The sequence below is a fragment of the Pleurodeles waltl genome, chromosome 1_2 (assembly GCF_031143425.1).
Source record: "Pleurodeles waltl isolate 20211129_DDA chromosome 1_2, aPleWal1.hap1.20221129, whole genome shotgun sequence".
Taxonomy (NCBI): Eukaryota; Metazoa; Chordata; class Amphibia; order Caudata; family Salamandridae; genus Pleurodeles; species Pleurodeles waltl.
Window position 1 is genome coordinate 97,390,815 of NC_090437.1, and position 18,689 is coordinate 97,409,503.

The 18,689-nt window shown below is 40.7% G+C and overlaps 1 protein-coding gene across 1 annotated transcript in view; it reads left to right on the forward strand.

Annotated features, from left to right (window-relative positions):
* The window catches only part of LOC138297135 (neuronal acetylcholine receptor subunit alpha-7-like), a 2,137,462-nt gene that overhangs the window by 1,998,458 nt on the left and 120,315 nt on the right, over positions 1–18,689 (forward strand). The window contains exon 9 of the mRNA XM_069236631.1: positions 15,540–15,649. Within this exon, the coding sequence (XP_069092732.1) occupies positions 15,540–15,649 (110 nt within the window). The remainder of the gene's footprint in view (positions 1–15,539; positions 15,650–18,689) is intronic.

Sequence of the window (18,689 nt, forward strand, 5' to 3'; positions counted from 1 at the left end):
TATTCCAGTATTCCATGTTCACATATTTAATTGCAGCAGCCGCGTGTTTAGGAGGAGGGCTTTGAGCACCTGCACCTTTTTATTTACAAATTAAGCACTGCACTTATTACCTACATTCCAAAGACTACAGGTTTCATGTACAAATAGGGAGACTACCATTGGACATGTCGATTGCTTCACTAACTCACAAAGGGCCCTGCCTACAGATGTACTTACCTTTGTCGCTCTATTTCCTGCACCTCAAGCCATGTCAGAAATCTGTGCTCTGTTAGGGAGAAGAATGTGCCTCTGTGTTTTGCAGATACTGCACTGCCCAAATAAAGGTTCATATTTAAGAACCCCTAGTGCATCCTTGCGCCACATTAGCATAATTTATTTTTACGCTAATGTGGCCCAACAAGGCCAAAATCCTAGCACCATATTTACAAAGTGGCGCAATGCACTAGGGGTTCTTAAATATTGTGATATTGGAGAAGGGAGAAGTATGGAGTATGTCAAGATTGGCTAAGTGCAATTGGAATTCTAGAATGGCAGGAGCCAACCAACGAAATATTTATTTGGAAAATAGAAGGGAAATCAGTCATAATTTTGAGACAAATGTTTCAATCAAAGAGGTTCGCATAAAGAGGAAGCCTACGTATCTCAAAAACTATGTGTAATGTTTCCGCGAGTCTCAAATATTGTTAAAGTGTGGTTTATATTGTATATACCATACCAGATGGATCTACATATATATATATATATATATATATATATATATATATATATATATATATATATAAATGTATATACTATTTTTTTTTTTTTTTTTAAGAGGTATGTAAGTTGTAATGGAAATATTACATAATAGGCATTTTGGTTAGGAAACAATTTATGCTTATTGTTAAATATATATGTTAGCTATACAGTTTACCAGTTTCACATATTGTATTAAGGGGAAGATGTGTTGGTATGTCTCTTTAACTGTGATGCACCTAATAGATTCTTGGGTGCATCACAGAGATTGAGCGTAACCGAGCAACGGGAGAGAAGTAGGAGAAGAGGCGGAGGATGTATTGTTGTGGTGGCTGTTTATGAACAACTGTTGGAACTAAATAAAGTAATTAAAGTTCATCGATACTGCTGGAGGTCCTTCTTAGCAGTTTTCTTTACCCTTAGCATGCTTTTTTGACAATACTGCTCCTAACACCTTATTAGTCACATCAGTAGTTAAGAAGCAGTCTAGTTGAGGATCAAAGCTGCTTAAATTGGTACTTTAAACACATTTTCCTTAATGGCATTGAATTCTATTTCACACAGAGATTTCCACTCAAACTTTACATTTTTCTTAAGGAGTTGCCTTATATTGTAAAATGTTCTGCAAAATTCGGAATGAATTTAGCACAAAACTCTGCCATTCCTAAAAATGATCTCACATCATCCTTGTTAGAGGGTGCAGGAGCATCAGAAATCAACCTTATTAATGACTGTTTAGGTCTTACTCCTTCACTGCTGATGACATGTCCCAAATATGTCACACTTCTCTCTGCAAACTTGCACTTACTCAATTCAACAGTCAAACCCTTGTATTCTAATACTTTCAAAACGTATTTCGATCTTTCATTGTGTCGTTGCCTGTTATCCCCAAATACTAAAATATCATCCTGGAAAAACACCACTCCTTTTTGCTTCACAAACAATTTGTGAATCAAATGTTGAAAAACAGCTGCTGCTGATGCCAAACCAAATGGCATCCTTTTAAACTGGAAACATCCAACATGAGTGATAAAAGCTGTACGTTTCCTGGACTGAGGTGTTAGCGAAACTTGGTGGTAAGCCACAGATAATCTATAGTTGAGAACCAAGTAGCGTCTTTCACACCTGCAACTATTTCCGGTGTTTTTGGCTAATGGAAAACAATCAACAACAATGTTACTATTCAAATGTCTTAAATCGACACAAAGACTAATGTTGCCATTGCTACGTCATGCGATAACTACCGGTGAAATCCATTCAGAGCCCTCTATGGGCTCTATTGCATCCATTCATACTCATTTTTCCAATTCAGAAGCAACTTAATCTCTTACCATTATAGGTACTGGTCTTAACCTATGTACTTCTGGTTGAGCATTTCCTTTTAATACAATTTCATGCTCAAAACCACTTAGTTTTCCTAGTTGTTTGCTGAAAACGTTTGGAAATTCCTGTTCCATCTCAGTCCCAACTGAACTTCCTTCATCCACCATGCATAGTTTATCTTTACTATTAGGATCCAAGATCATATGCAACTTTCCTTGATCTTGCCACCCTGGAACTGACGGTCCCTTTTTCGCTACATATGGTTTGCTTCTTATGTATCTGTTCTTGAAACAAAACGACAACCATTTGTAACTTAAGATATACATTTTTTCTCCAGTGTTACTTTCAGGCTCAATGTCAGGGGGTAACAAATATTCACAAATCTTCCCTATGAACTTACTCCATACATTTTCATTGATAATGGTAAAGGGTGATCTTCAGTCTGCAGATATTTTAATTGGAACACCCCAATTTTCATTTCACACTCCTGTTTCCCTCTGATATTACTCTCCTCTATATTCAGTACGAATGTATCCTTTAAATCTTCCGCCACCTTCGAATGTCCAATATAATCCTCTGTATCACTCTCACTGTGGTTCTCAGATTCATAAATGGATTTTGCACTGCTTTTATTTCTTCGTTTGCACATCTTCCAAAGTGCCCTAAGATGCCACAATAGTTACACTTTTGTTTGAGTGCAGGGCAAGTTTTAGAAAATGCTAAATACTCTCTACTGTCACACCGGTAACAGCGCCTATCCTTATTTCCTACTTTTCCTCTGTAATTTACTTGATGTTCCTTCTCTTGTCTATGGCTAGCCACTTTGCAAATACATTCATCTTCCTTATCCGGTTGGTTCAGCTCTGTTGCACATCTTCCTGAAGTTTCCACTTTACGTACAATTGTTACCACATCCTCAAGTGGGGAATCACCATGAATCCATAACCGTTCTTGTATGGCCGGGTTATTAGCATGCATGAAAAGCTGATCTTTATTAAGATCATCATGTATCACACCAAACTTACAATCAGTGGCCAATTTCTTTAAGTGTGCAATGTATTCATCAATGGTTTCCACTTTATTTTGCTTGTGAAAACATTTAAATCTGATAATGCCAATACACACCTTCGTGCAAAATATTTTTCTAAATCTTGTATCACTGCCGAAAAAACATTTCCATCTCCTCCAGGAAATACTTTTGTCATTTTATTATAAGTTTTTAAACCTATTGGACTCAAGGAATGTAGAAGAATTCTTTTTTTCTGCTCTTCTGTCATTTTCCTGTCTTCATCAATGGCTTATATATAATTTATAAAATAGTCTTTCCACTCCACCCATTTCATTGAGGGCTCCGTCCCAGAAGACCAAAATGCAGGTGGAGGACTAATGGTAAAGTTTTGTTGTGTCATTTTGATATGTAAAAATGCTAAAAATAACCCAAAAATATTTTTCTCATTTTTTAAAAATATTAAGGACTTATTAATTAAAATATAGTAACAATGTTGGTCCTTACCTGTTTCCTGTATGCAATCAAGATCAACCTACTATTAAACTTCTTAAATGCACTGCTCCAATGCACTCCAACAGTCACACGAACAGTAAAAACACTTGAAGACAATGTGTGATTTAACACGTAAACCAATGCGTCTAATATTTTCGCATTACCATCTCACTGCATGATCCTTTAGCGCTAAGATCCGAATCGGCACAAAATATGTTGGATGTCATGGTAAGACATTGCAATGTTGCTCCGTTAGTTGCCAGGGTAATAACGTAAGGACGTGCGATGACGTTTAAATTACCCACAATGTTCAGCTAAGAACGTTGGTGCACGAAACGTGGTGCGCGAGATGAACGCAACCTGTGAAACTCAACAGGATCTTGTAGCCTCACACAATTGTATTGTGCTGCTGATTAGTAAGTAGATAAAGTTAATATTTCTTCATGACCGAATAAAAACTCACAGATCCACAGAGTCACTGCTCGTTGCGCTTTCAATCCTCTCCATCCATCACAATAAAACACAGCAAATCCTTAATAAACTCAACAGAAGAGTAGTCGCTTCCCGAAGAGATGCCAGGGTCTTCACAACTCGTCGCCAGATCGTGGTGGTGCTTTACTCAAATAAGAGCATCCGGAGACGTTTTGCATGAACATACTTTATGAATCAAGCTTTAGTATACTGGAAAAAGGTCTGCTCCGTTCCTATGTCGAGCAACTATCTAACACAGAACGCTCGGCATTGGAATGGTCAGACCTCACATGGCAACCAGTATCACCACACACTAGTTAACAAGAATAAAGAACAATACAACAATGGCTTAGGTCAGAGGTTCCCAATCTGTGCGCCGTGGCACCCTGGTGCGCCTCCAAAACTACCCAGGGGCGCCACGACGTAAAGCCTCAATGTTCCCAGTGTAATTTCTTTTGTTTTTCAAGCTGGCTTTCAAACATGTTTTGCTAAAATAAACTCCCTCTAGTACCACTAGATGGCAGTGCGACATGCAAAATAGCACAGGAATTGCTACTATCTGCCAGAACAGTTAACACAAACTATGAGCAATGCAGAAATAAAAACAGAGGCACGTGTTGGACTTAGGTATGTACGGTGTCACTTTTAAGGAAATTGTGGTATTGTTTTAATAAAATATTTTATTTAATCCTGAAGGGCACTGTTATTAGTCTTGTTAATGTTAGTTGGGGGGAAGACTTTTTAACATCTCTTATAGTGTATGAATAAGTTCTTATAACTATGATAGTATGGAACATGTTTAATGCATAAATGTGTTTTTACTTTTGATATGGTGTTATGTGGACCTCCATCGGAGTTTTGTACCATAATAAGAACTGAATTGACACGAACTGTGACACACGACTATAGTGAGAAGGAATCAGAGACTGAAGACAAATTCTGAGGTCTGAGACAGGAGAGTGCAATGACTCCATCAGACGCTAGAAGAGACTGAAGCAGAGTTAAGATAATGGCGGCTGCTGGAACATTTAGTAAAGTACTTTAGTAAAGTACTTGAAAGTGAAATATAGTAGAACTGATTAGTGGAGCTGCATTCTTATATATCAAAAGTGTCTCCTTGACAACACGTAAACCAATGCGTCTAATATTTTCGCATTACCATCTCACTGCATGATCCTTTAGCGCTAAGATCCGAATCGGCACAAAATATGTTGGATGTCATGGTAAGACATTGCAATGTTGCTCCGTTAGTTGCCAGGGTAATAACGTAAGGACGTGCGATGACGTTTAAATTACCCACAATGTTCAGCTAAGAACGTTGGTGCACGAAACGTGGTGCGCGAGATGAATGCAACCTGTGAAACTCAACAGGATCTTGTAGCCTCACACAATTGTATTGTGCTGCTGATTAGTAAGTAGATAAAGTTAATATTTCTTCATGACCGAATAAAAACTCACAGATCCACAGAGTCACTGCTCGTTGCGCTTTCAATCCTCTCCATCCATCACAATAAAACACAGCAAATCCTTAATAAACTCAACAGAAGAGTAGTCGCTTCCCGAAGAGATGCCAGGGTCTTCACAACTCGTCGCCAGATCGTGGTGGTGCTTTACTCAAATAAGAGCATCCGGAGACGTTTTGCATGAACATACTTTATGAATCAAGCTTTAGTATACTGGAAAAAGGTCTGCTCCGTTCCTATGTCGAGCAACTATCTAACACAGAACGCTCGGCATTGGAATGGTCAGACCTCACATGGCAACCAGTATCACCACACACTAGTTAACAAGAATAAAGAACAATACAACAATGGCTTAGGTCAGAGGTTCCCAATCTGTGCGCCGTGGCACCCTGGTGCGCCTCCAAAACTACCCAGGGGCGCCACGACGTAAAGCCTCAATGTTCCCAGTGTAATTTCTTTTGTTTTTCAAGCTGGCTTTCAAACATGTTTTGCTAAAATAAACTCCCTCTAGTACCACTAGATGGCAGTGCGACATGCAAAATAGCACAGGAATTGCTACTATCTGCCAGAACAGTTAACACAAACTATGAGCAATGCAGAAATAAAAACAGAGGCACGTGTTGGACTTAGGTATGTACGGTGTCACTTTTAAGGAAATTGTGGTATTGTTTTAATAAAATATTTTATTTAATCCTGAAGGGCACTGTTATTAGTCTTGTTAATGTTAGTTGGGGGGAAGACTTTTTAACATCTCTTATAGTGTATGAATAAGTTCTTATAACTATGATAGTATGGAACATGTTTAATGCATAAATGTGTTTTTACTTTTGATATGGTGTTATGTGGACCTCCATCGGAGTTTTGTACCATAATAAGAACTGAATTGACACGAACTGTGACACACGACTATAGTGAGAAGGAATCAGAGACTGAAGACAAATTCTGAGGTCTGAGACAGGAGAGTGCAATGACTCCATCAGACGCTAGAAGAGACTGAAGCAGAGTTAAGATAATGGCGGCTGCTGGAACATTTAGTAAAGTACTTTAGTAAAGTACTTGAAAGTGAAATATAGTAGAACTGATTAGTGGAGCTGCATTCTTATATATCAAAAGTGTCTCCTTGACAACTAGAATGACTTGAAGAAGAGCTCTCTGTGCTGGAGGCAATTTTTATGGAACAAAACATTGTTTTAAAGAAAATCATTATGTGGACCACAGTGCCGAAGAGCACTGTTTCTGTCTTAACCAATGAAAGTTTTTTTTTTATTAAACAACTGTTATATTTTTTTTATTTTGCTACATCTATGATTATAATACCTTCATAGTTCATACCAAGTATTTTTGAGGGAACAAAATGGAAGAACTCCAGAGGCCGGGCTTACAAGACCTCCCCCACACCCCCCCCCCCCCACTCGCCAAAACAAAAATAACACAGTGGGGAGCCGCAGCCAACTGCCAATAGGTCAAGGGAGCCACGGGTCGAAAAAGTTTGGGGACCACTGGCTTAGGTATATATTTTTCCTTTCTCACCCTTCTATTCTGGTGTGGCAGAATACATGTCTGGAGATGGGCCTTGTATGGCTGATACTCTCGCAGAGCTCTGACATCTTCCACATGAATAGAGGGCGAGGGGACTTCTGATGTCGGCAGATCGTTCCCCCATCACCCAATTGGCTGACTGGAGCAAAGAGGCAACTCACTACTGAGTAGTCCACTCAGTAAACCCAGACTATTCTCACTCATGAAGTGAATAACTTGTGGTCACACCACAACACTGCCACAGTTCCCAGTTCATTAATGAATATGAGGACCTACAGTGCTGCACGATTTGGTACTCATTTATCAAGAAATAAGAACGTCTACACTCAGAAGTTTAACGACCTTGCAAGGGCGCCGAGTTAACTCGTTTCAGGATTTCACAAAAGTATTCCAGGTTACTCCTAGATACCTGTACCAGTCATACATTTCCAGAGGTAATCCTGGCAACGTTGTATGGTTCCATTTTTAAAAGGCTGGATACCACACATATTTTCACATACAAAAATAATCATATCAAATTCTTTTTTTTCCCTTTTTTTGTTTTATTTTTCTCCATCAGGATATTTCTTTCCAGGAAGAAACCCCTTCTTTCATAGCTCCATCAATTTAGAGCATTGGAAAATGGTTTGTGAATACACACAAACATGAAGTCATAAACGTTATTGCCCAACATTACAAGAAACATGTAGTACAACATTAAATATTTCATCAGAAGTACACAGTAAAAAAGAAGCTACTGTCCAAAAGTGTAATTTTCTGCTCTTGTGTTCAGCCGTAGGAGCACAGTATACTATGGGAATGTGTCGCCACCCACTGAAATTCCATCTACATTTCACAAAAAGCCTCTCTGCAGATGACTGCGGCCCAGGTAAACTAAAGGTCTGCACAGACACTGATGCTATAAAAGTGGCGCTTCACAGTGCAACATGCCACACACCCTAACAACAATCAATCAGCTTTCAAGTACTAAAGTATATAACGCTACAAACTGACGCTCACAGAGCGCCAAAACCACTTTGTTCTAAGAAGAGCCAACGCCTGTTAATTCATGCAATAGAGCATGTCTGCGGTAGAACAGTGCAAATATGTCTTGGTTTTCGATGCAAAGCCAGATCAACTAAAATAGTGTGACGTTTGGTGCAAATTTTTATGATAAATTACAAGTATATATATATATATATATACTATCCAAAGTTCGCTTATCATCTGAGCCCTGACACAGCAGGCCGTGGCGGGGGTGCGAACCCCATTTAATCAATCCATATTTCCCAGTCCGGGAAATACGATATCACCAATCCTCAAGGAAGAAAACTGCTGCAGCCACTATTTTCTTGAATCTTGAATTCAAGAATATTGTGACTGTAGCAGTTTTCTTCCTTGAGGGTTGGTGATATCGTATATCCTCAAGTGGGAAATATGGATATATATATATATATATATATATATATATATATATATATATATATATATATATAAAATGTGTGCTTTATGCGAACGCACACATCTTACTTGGTTGACACAGAGGCGGTTGTCTTTTTGTAGGAATTTGTAGTGGAGGGTGAACTTCGTAGCACATATTTCACGCTGGCTCACTGATCGTGCAAGGCTGAGCATGATGCTAACTGCCAGACTTAGTACGAGCAGTGCCTGTGACGTAAATGCTGGACCTGCACACTTTTGTTTCCATTGCACACTACAGTTCTGCGCTTTTGAACATAGCACATTTTCAAGAAGGTAAGGGGTATATTTATACTCTGTTTGCACTGGATTTGCATCATTTGTTTAACGCAAATCCGGCTCAAACTTAACTCCATATTTATATTTTGATGCTTGACCCTTCTAGTGGCAAAATATTGGAGTTAATGTAATTTTTTTGCCTGTGGAAAACTACCTTGCGTCAATGAGATGCAAGGTAGGCGTTCCCGGGCAAAAAATGAGTCTAAGGCCTTTGCGCCTTATTTATCCTCCCGTGCAAATCTCACACACGGGAGGAGGAGGGCCTTAAATATTGACGCTAAGCCTGTTTAGGGCCATTATTTAATGCCTGGGTCAGGCCAGGCGTTAGGGGACCTGTGGGCCATTTTCCATGGCCAGAGGCCATGGAAACAGCCTACAGGTGCCCTTCCCTGCAACCAGGGACACCTCCACCCACACCTGGAAGACACCTAAGAATGGGGGGACACATCCCAGGTAAGTCCAGGTGAGTTTTTATATTTCTTTTTATAAAGTGCCATGGGGGGCCTAACTTGGGCCCCTCTACATGGCACTATGACCAATGGCCATGCCCAGGGGACACAAGTCCCCTGGGCATGGCCATTGGGCAGGGGGGGGGCATGACTCCTGTCTTTACTAAGACAGGAGTCAGGTCCATGGGTGTTGTGCGTCAAAAAATGACGCTAGTCAGGTTAGCGCCATTTTTCCTGACTAGCGCAGTTCTTTGACGCACAACTTCCTGTTTCCCCTACGCCTCCCTGTAGGAAAGTACCATCTTGCCTGGCATGTTACCCCCATATTTCAATGGATATATGTTGTTTTAGTTGTATGTGTCACTGGGACCCTGCCAGCCAGGGCCCCAGTGCTCATAAGTGTGCCCTGTATGTGTTACCTTTGTTATGACTAACTGTCTCACTGAGGCTCTGCTAACCAGAACCTCAGAGGTTATGCTCTCTCATTTCTTTCCAAATTGTCACTAACAGGCTAGTGACCAATTTCACCAATTTACATTGGCATACTGGAACACCCTTATAATTCCCTAGTATATGGTACTGAGGTACCCAGGGTATTGGGGTTCCAGGAGATCCCTATGGGCTGCAGCATTTCTTGTGCCCCCATAGGGAGATCTGACAATTCTTACACAGGCCTGCCAGTGCAGCCTGAGTGAAATAACGTCCACGTTATTTCACAGCCATTTACCACTGCACTTAAGTAACTTATAAGTCACCTATATGTCTAACCTTTACCTGGTAAAGGTTGGGTGCTTAGTTACTTAGTGTGTGGGCACCCTGGCACTAGCCAAGGTGCTGCCACATTGTTCAGGGCAAATTCCCCGGACTTTGTGAGTGCGGGGACACCATTACACGCGTGCACTATACATATGTCACGACATATGTATAGCGTCACAATGGTAACTCCGAACATGGCCATGTAACATGTCTAAGATCATGGAATTGTCACCCCAGTGCCATTCTGGCATTGGGGAGAAAAACCCATGATCCCCCGATTCTCTAGCACAGACCCGGGTACTGCCAAACTGCCTTTCCCGGGGTTTCACTGCAGCTGCAGCTGCTGCCAACCTCTCAGACAGGTTTCTGCCCTCTTGGGGTCCAGCCAGGCCTGGCCCAGGAAGGCAGAACAAAGGACTTCCTCAGAGAGAGGGTGTCACACCCTCTCCCTTTGGAAAAAGGTGTCAGGGCTGGGGAGGAGTAGCCTCCCCCAGCCTCTGGAAATGCTTTGATGGGCACAGATGGTGCCCATCTCTGCATAAGCCAGTCTGCACCGGTTCAGGGATCCCTCAGCCCTGCTCTGGCGCGAAACTGGACAAAGGAAAGGGGAGTGACCACTCCCCTGACCTGCACCTCCCCTGGGAGGTGCCCAGAGCTCCTCCAGTGTGCTCCAGACCACTGCCATCTTGGAAACAGAGGTGCTGCTGGCACACTGGACTGCTCTGAGTGGCCAGTGCCAGCAGGTGACGTCAGAGACCCCCTCTGATAGGCTCCTTAAGGTGTTGCTAACCTATCCTCTCTCCTAAATAGCCAAACCTCCTTTTCTGGCTATTTAGGGTCTCTGCTTTGGGGAATTCCTTAGATAACGAATGCAAGAGCTCATCAGAGTTCTTCTGCATCTCTCTCTTCACCTTCTGCCAAGGAATCGACTGCTGACCGTGCTGGAAGCCTGCAAAACTGCAACAAAGTAGCAAAGACGACTACTGCGACCTTGTAACGCTGATCCTGCCGCCTTCTCGACTGTTTTCCTGGTGGTGCATGCTGTGGGGGTAGTCTGCCTCCTCTCTGCACTAGAAGCTCCGAAGAAATCTCCCGTGGGTCGATGGAATCTTCCCCCAGCAACCGCAGGCACCAAAGAACTGCATCACCGGTCCTCTGGGTCTCCTCTCAGCACGACGAGCGAGGTCCCTTGAACTCAGCAACTCTGTCCAAGTGACTCCCACAGTCCAGTGACTCTTCAGTCCAAGTTTGGTGGAGTTAAGTCCTTGCCTCCCCACGCTAGACTGCATTGCTGGGAACTGCGTGTTTTGGAGCTACTCCGGCTCCTGTGCACTCTTCCAGGATTTTCTTTGTGCACAGCCAAGCCTGGGTCCCCGGCACTCTAACCTGCTTTGCACGACCTCCTGAGTTGTCCTCCGGGTTCGTGGGACCCTCTTGTGCAACTTCGGGTGAGCTCCGGTTCACTCCACTTCGTAGTGCCTGTTCCGGCACTTCCGCGGGTGCTGCTTGCTTCTGAGTGGGCTCTTTGTCTTGCTGAATGCCCCCTCTGTCTCCTCACGCAATTGGCAACATCCTGGTCCCTCCTGGGCCACAGCAGCATCCAAAAACCCTAATCGCGACCCTTGCAGGTAGCAAGGCTTGTTTGTGGTCTTTCTGCACGAAAACACCTCTGCACGACTCTTCACGACGTGGGACATCCATCCTCCAAAGGGGAAGTTTCTAGCCCTTGTCGTTCTTGCAGAATCCACAGCTTCTACCATCCGGTGGCAGCTTCTTTGCACCCACAGCTGGCATTTCCTGGGCATCTGCCCACTCCCGACTTGATTGTGACTTTTGGACTTGGTCCCCTTGTTCCACAGGTACTCTCGTCTGGAAATACATCGTTGTTGCATTGCTGGTGTTGGTCTTTCCTGCAGAATTCCCCTATCACGACTTCTGTGCTCTTTGGGGAACTTAGGTGCACTTTGCACCCACTTTTCAGGGTCTTGGGGTGGGCTATTTTTCTAACCCTCACTGTTTCCTTACAGTCCCAGCGACCCTCTACAAGGTCACATAGGTTTGGGGTCCATTCGTGGTTCGCATTCCACTTCTAGAGTATATGGTTTGTGTTGCCCCTATCCCTATGTGCCCCCATTGCATTCTATTGTGACTATACATTGTTTGCACTGTTTTCTATTGCTATTACTGCATATTTTGGTATTGTGTACATATATCTTGTGTATATTTGCTATCCTCAGACTGAGGGTACTCACAGAGATACTTTGGCATATTGTCATAAAAATAAAGTACCTTTATTTTTAGTATATCTGTGTATTGTGTTTTCTTATGATATTGTGCATATGACACTAGTGGTACTGTAGGAGCTTCACTCGTCTCCTAGTTCAGCCTAAGCTGCTCTGCTAAGCTACCTTTTCTATCAGCCTAAGCTGCTAGACACCCCTCTACACTAATAAGGGATACCTGGGCCTGGTGCAAGTAGTAAGTACCCCTTGGTACTCACTACAAGCCAGTCCAGCCTCCTACACTCCCCCACCAGGTTAGCATCATTTATTTTGATGCTAATCGGGCCTTACGACCGGCTAGCATCATTCCTTAAATATGATGCCCGGCTGGCTGTCCAGGAATGGCACTAGCCGGCGGTAAACTTTTTAACGCAAACCTATGCTAACGATGGTTTGCGTCAAAAGTATAAATCGGGGCCTAAATCTGTGCCTCTCTAATTGTGATTGTATGCTGCGTACAGTAGAACATATTTACAGGACTCCCAATCCAATATTGGATTCTTATGTTTCAAACTAATTCAACGTAGAAGTTAAAACTAGGGAGCACTGAAACATGAATTGTGTTTTCTTCTGCACTTCAAGAGTAAAAAAATGATAATTTTCCCATTTTTAAATTGATTTTTCCCTGGGGGAAAATTAATTATTACCCCCTGTTTTGTTTAAAAAATACAACCTAATCTAAATTTCATACAATCCTTTAAACACTACAGTTAACAATATCATTTTTTAAAACAAATTCAGCAATTGAAAAAATAAGAGTCATTGCACTCTGTAAATGTGCATCCTAACAAGCTTTAGAGCTTGGTGATTCCAAGTTTCTTCTCCTTGCCCGACAAACCACTTGAAAATTGTTAATTTACATCATACCTAATTCGGAGATTAATTGATTTAGTTAATGGTTATTTCTTTACGTGGTTCCAGCACTACAACTAGTGAATTTGCTTAAAAAATCAGTGTACTTCAAATGTGGCATTTGTACTCCTGTAATGGTTTTCGGTATTCTGTTCTTAGTGAACAATATATGAACCTATTCTGCAGACTTTATATGTATATCCTTGAAATAGATATTTTTACGATGAAGATAAAAAGTTAAGGTTGAGTGTAGTAGGGTTGCTCATTGAGCGGAGTGTGAGCCCTTCTCAAGCAGCAGCCACAATCCTTGTCAGGGTGAACCACAAAAGTCACTAAATTAATCGTGATTCACCCTCTGGTGGCTTGGCACAAAAGCTTAACTTCGAGGCAATAAGCAATTAAAACAGTAATCATGTAAAAACAAAACACAGGAAAAATCTCACATCAATTCCAAAACATAGAGTAAAGTTTAGTAAATTATTTGAGACCAAAACAACAAAAATCTGGAGCTATGCATTTCCAAATGTTTAGGGTGGGTCACTAAGCGCCACACATGGTTACCTGGTCATGCAAAACTGAGTGAAAGTCACAAGTTCAGGTCAACTACTATGGGGTGTGGGCCGGGTGCAGGGACTAGGTTAGTCCTGCTGAAAAGTTACTTTCTTAAAGTCTGGTCCAAGTAGTCCAGCTCGCAATGGAGGAGGCAAAGAGGAGCAGGGAGAGCGTTGCACATTGTCGTCACTGTGGTGTGAAGAGCATGCAGGAGTCACAGACAGTCTCCACTGTTGAGCATTGCAGACATTCTTTGCTGAAGATTCACATTGGCAGTCACCGTGGTCTGTTGATGCTGTAGCTCGAAGTACAGACCTTGTGTTGCCGGTCTGTGCTGATGTTCGCTGTAGAGCAGAGTCGGGTTCATGGAGTAACACAAGTTAATTTAGTCACTGTTGGTGGTTCACCCTAATAAGTATTGTGGCTGTTGCTTGAGAGGGGCTCACATCCCCCTCAACCAACAACCCAGTTTCTCGCACTGTACAGAACTTGGAAATCCATCTTGATGTTGACTTGGCCCTGGATACAAAGCTATTCAAAGTGGCAAACTTCTGTTTATATCAGATGAAGATGATAAACACAGTCTCATCCTTTGAGACAAAATAGAATATTCTAGTCGTAAATGTTCTAATTCAGTCTTGGCTAGACTACCGAAATTTCATTTACCATAAAGCTTCGGCTACACAATATTAACCAACTACAATTAACCTAAAATGTTGCAACCAGACTTATCTGTCCAAACTCGCCCTCAGATCCCTGCATTGGTTGTCTCTCAAATACAGGCTTCTGTTTAAAACTGTTATGAAAATTCATGAAACAGTCTGTTCTCAGAATCAGGGTAGCCAAAATCAAATTGTATCAGTCTCTTCAAAGACTGCGTTTGCCACAGCAGTTTCTATACCAAGTGCCACAAACCAGGGCAAAACATTCTACGATAAAGCCTTCTAAGTAGCAGCAGCAAAGAAGTGAAACAAACTTTTTCTCAGTCCAGCGATTAAAAAAATCACCAAGCTTTGCCCCACACAGGCACACACGTTCATGATCTGGCCCCGGGTACTGAAATTTGCAGTGATGAGAGTGGAGTTGCACCTTACACAGATAAAATCTTATACATTTTGTGGCAAATTCCTCAAGAAACTGGACTTTTGACCTTAGGATATAGTTGCTTTGTTTTTTTAAAATATATATAATAACTAAAGCTAGAAAATGCTAACTGAATGCAAATTTAAATGTCCATTCTGAAGCCATGATTAAATGACAATACTCCTAAATGGCTGGTGGTATGCTAGCACTCATTAATATTCCGTAGATTTTTCTGTAGACAGCAAAATCTGATGAGTTACCATTCACTGAGGCAGGCCTCACTTGTAAGAGACCACATTCAGTATAAAATGTGAACTGCATGTTTCAGCATCATTGGTTTGATACTACTTAAAGAGCTGTGAGTTCCTGCAACACTGCTATTATCTCCCATGTGTCATTTACGAGCCTCAATAGTATATCTTAATGCCATGGATCATGGCTTTACCCAGATGAAGTCTTCATTGGGAATATTCGTATGATGGATCATCTCATATTCACTTGTCCTCTTAGTAAACCTGCAAACTGGTGGCAAACACAATTGACCTACCAATGTATCTCCCCCCCACATACCACCACTGTGACTGAGTACTTCTTTTGCTGCTGCTCATAGCAGCTGCCTCATGTAGCACTGCTGAGGATGCAGAATACTATGGAAAGCAGGTGCATTTTACGTACATTTAAGTTGTGTTAAATGCTTACGTTTTTAGATAGCAAGTCACTCATTGCATAGCTGACCCTGTGAACATATTAGAAAATGATCCTATACGTGATGCAGTGTCCTGTTTTGTCTTTACAGCACAATATTTTGCAAGCATCATGATGATTGTGGGACTGTCTGTTGTGGTCACAGTGCTGGTACTTCAGTTTCATCATCACGATCCTCAAGCAGGAAAAATGCCAAGATGGGTGAGTGGCCAAAATAATCACCACTTCAGTATATGAACCCTCTCAATGTTATGCTTAATGCTGGTCAAAATATAAACTTCCTAGAAAAAAGTCATAACTGTTGAGTTCCATTGTGTTGGAAGACATGTTATACTAATTCTGACAAGAAAAAGTATCATTTGTAAGAGTTTGGTTCATGTCATGTCTTCTACAGTTGTATCAATTGAAGGATGCTTTTTTGCAATATAGTACACCTCGCTTGTTACCTATTACCTGTGAAGAAGTTCCTACAACAGGGCAGCTTATTTTTTTTAAAATCAATTTTCTCTTTGAAACCTGCTAAATTTTTAAAATCATGTCATTGCTGTCCACTTGCTCAAATGCATTTGCTGGGACGAGTAGGGTGTGGACCTTACTTCTTGCTCTGAGTGGGTAGGAAGGAAGACCTCCTTTCCAGGCTGTGTTCCTGGCAGGGCAAAGGCCAAGATGATGCAATGTCTGAGACCAGTTTCAGAGGGCCACATTCCTAATGAAGTGGGTACTGAGATGCTGCTTTTGAGCACTGATTTAGTGGGCTACACAGCATTCAGTAACTATTTGAACACTGAAGAGGCTTGAGCTTCAAGCTACCTATCAACGTCTTGTAAGCAGAAAGTTCCACTGTATTGAGGTGTTTGAACCCTACTGTATCCGATGCAGGGGTGAAAATGCTCCGACAAGAGACCTAAGGTCTCTGAAGAATCATTGACACCTGTATAGAATAATATAGGTCGACGACTTAATAAGCAGAATTATAGGATCTCATTTCTGAAGGTCATCCTGTTTAAAGACTGGCAATGGTTCCTCTTCCTAAGTGAAATGTGCTCAAGGAGTTTAGCATCAGGACGTTATAGTCCATATTTATGAAATGCTGGAATCAAAACTGGAGGTCACAGATGATTTTTGTGACCAGTATGAAATTCCAGTTACTGATAGTATGTGGAAGGATATTAAACTGCATTGCCTCGGTTTTTGTTAAAACTTTATAAACTTACTAATTTTGAAAAATGTCTTCCCAGATTCTCAGTCTGAATTCTGTATTGTCTAGTGGGAGCGTAGAGAATCTCAAATTTATAAAATGCTCTGCATCTCTTAAACACCTAAGAGGTGATTTTTGGAATTGGCTATAAATAAAACCTGCAATATTCAATTACAGTACATCAAAAATATATCATTCAGGAGTCAATAATAAGAGTTTTAGTTAGAGTTAAAGTTTTATTTATCATAAGTTTAAAATCTTTGTTCTATTAGTAAAATGAGGTTTACAGAATATTGCATAAAGTGTGTCCCAAAATGTATCCCTATTCTAGTATTTTAAATCAGTAAGAGTAAATCATTTTAGTAAGAAAATAACAAAAAGAACAAGCTTTCTAAGAGGCAGTGTAGTCAGCAAAGCTATCAGTAATCGCAAAGAATACTGTAACAGGCTCTGATGGAGAATAGTCTAGGCAGGCAGCAAAGTCTGTCTGAGTCTCGCAGAGAGAGAGAGAGTGAGTCTAAGTTGAGTTGTAAGAGGCTGTGCGCACAAACTAGCTATTTGTTCTTTCCCTGGGACACCTTTTATGATAGAATACAATAATATATATTTTAGTACAGTTGATTCCGCTGAGATATTAGACATTCAATCACAGACTTCGAAAGTGTGAGACAAGAACAGTTTCTATACAGGTGTCAACTTCTAACGAAGACCACTCTAACTGTAAGATACATTTGACAACAATTATGCATAAGTTAAAACGCTAAAATATTTTACCAGTTGTCTTGGTCTGTAAAAGAAAAGGCACTTATGTAAATGTTATGCACAATTGGCTTAGGTTAATTATTTTCACACATCTCCACATAGGAAAGTGCATGTAAAAAATGCAGCCTTTGGTTAGGCCTGGATTTCACTAATACGGTCATTAAATAAATGGATTTTATTTTTTTAAAGAAATCTCTAGCAACTTCCTCTATCTTATGGTTTTGAACCATCACAAAATTTAATTCACAAATGTATTTATCAGAGTTCACTTTTATCTTCTTTTTCAGTGGCACATCTTTTCCTTTTAAGGTTTTCCCTTTCTTTTATTCTCATATTCTTCATTCACGCAATTCTAAATCTTTCTTCATTTTTTATTAATGTCTCTAGCTTCTCTTTTTTATTAAAATCATTTTAATTGCCTTGTATATTCCTAATTTAGAAAGGAAGCAAGCTACTACTATTGATACAGGAACTAATATTGTTTTAGGAATTCCTCCTCCTATTGCCTTAAGCCATCCAGCTACTGTGGGGAACACTTTCACCAGGCTTTGAACTGTACTTGTAGTTTTTAGAGGTTCAAGTTCAAGCTGTAGAGCAGAAATATTATTTGCATATTCTATGATCTTTCTACTCTCGTCAGGAATATAGGTACAACAATTCTCAACTTTCAGCATCTTGCAGACTCTGCCTTTCCCAGCAAGTAAGATATCTAAGATGTAGTGATTCTGCAAAACCACAGATCTGATAGAAGCTTGGTGTTTTCTACTAATAGGACCCCAGAAATACTAGTTGCTATATCAACCACTGTTGAAAGCTTTCTGATTTTCTCAGTATTCAAGACAACTCCTACAGCAAGTAAAATAGCTCCAAATATGTCTCCCACTAATTGTGTTTCCTCATTCACACTTCGTGTATATCTTTTGCGTGTAGGTATCATTGTTAATGCATCTAATCTCTGTATGTGATACATTTTTGGACAAAGTAAGCCTACCTAGCAAATACCTTCCCAATAAGCAGGCAATCTAAAGTATACATTCTGTCCACATATAAAGTACACTGCAGGTATTGTACGATCATCTTCTTGTAAAATTTACCATGTTCTTCAAGTCATTTCAAACACATGTTCACAATTACTATTTCGGACTAATGTCTTTCTCCCACTAATTCTCCTTTTAAACACACCCTTTCCCTTTGTGATTTATTTAACTTAAACTTAGAAACAGACATTCTTCTTCTAAATTCATCTTCGTTTGTCCAAAAATTCTTTGGAACATTTTCTTT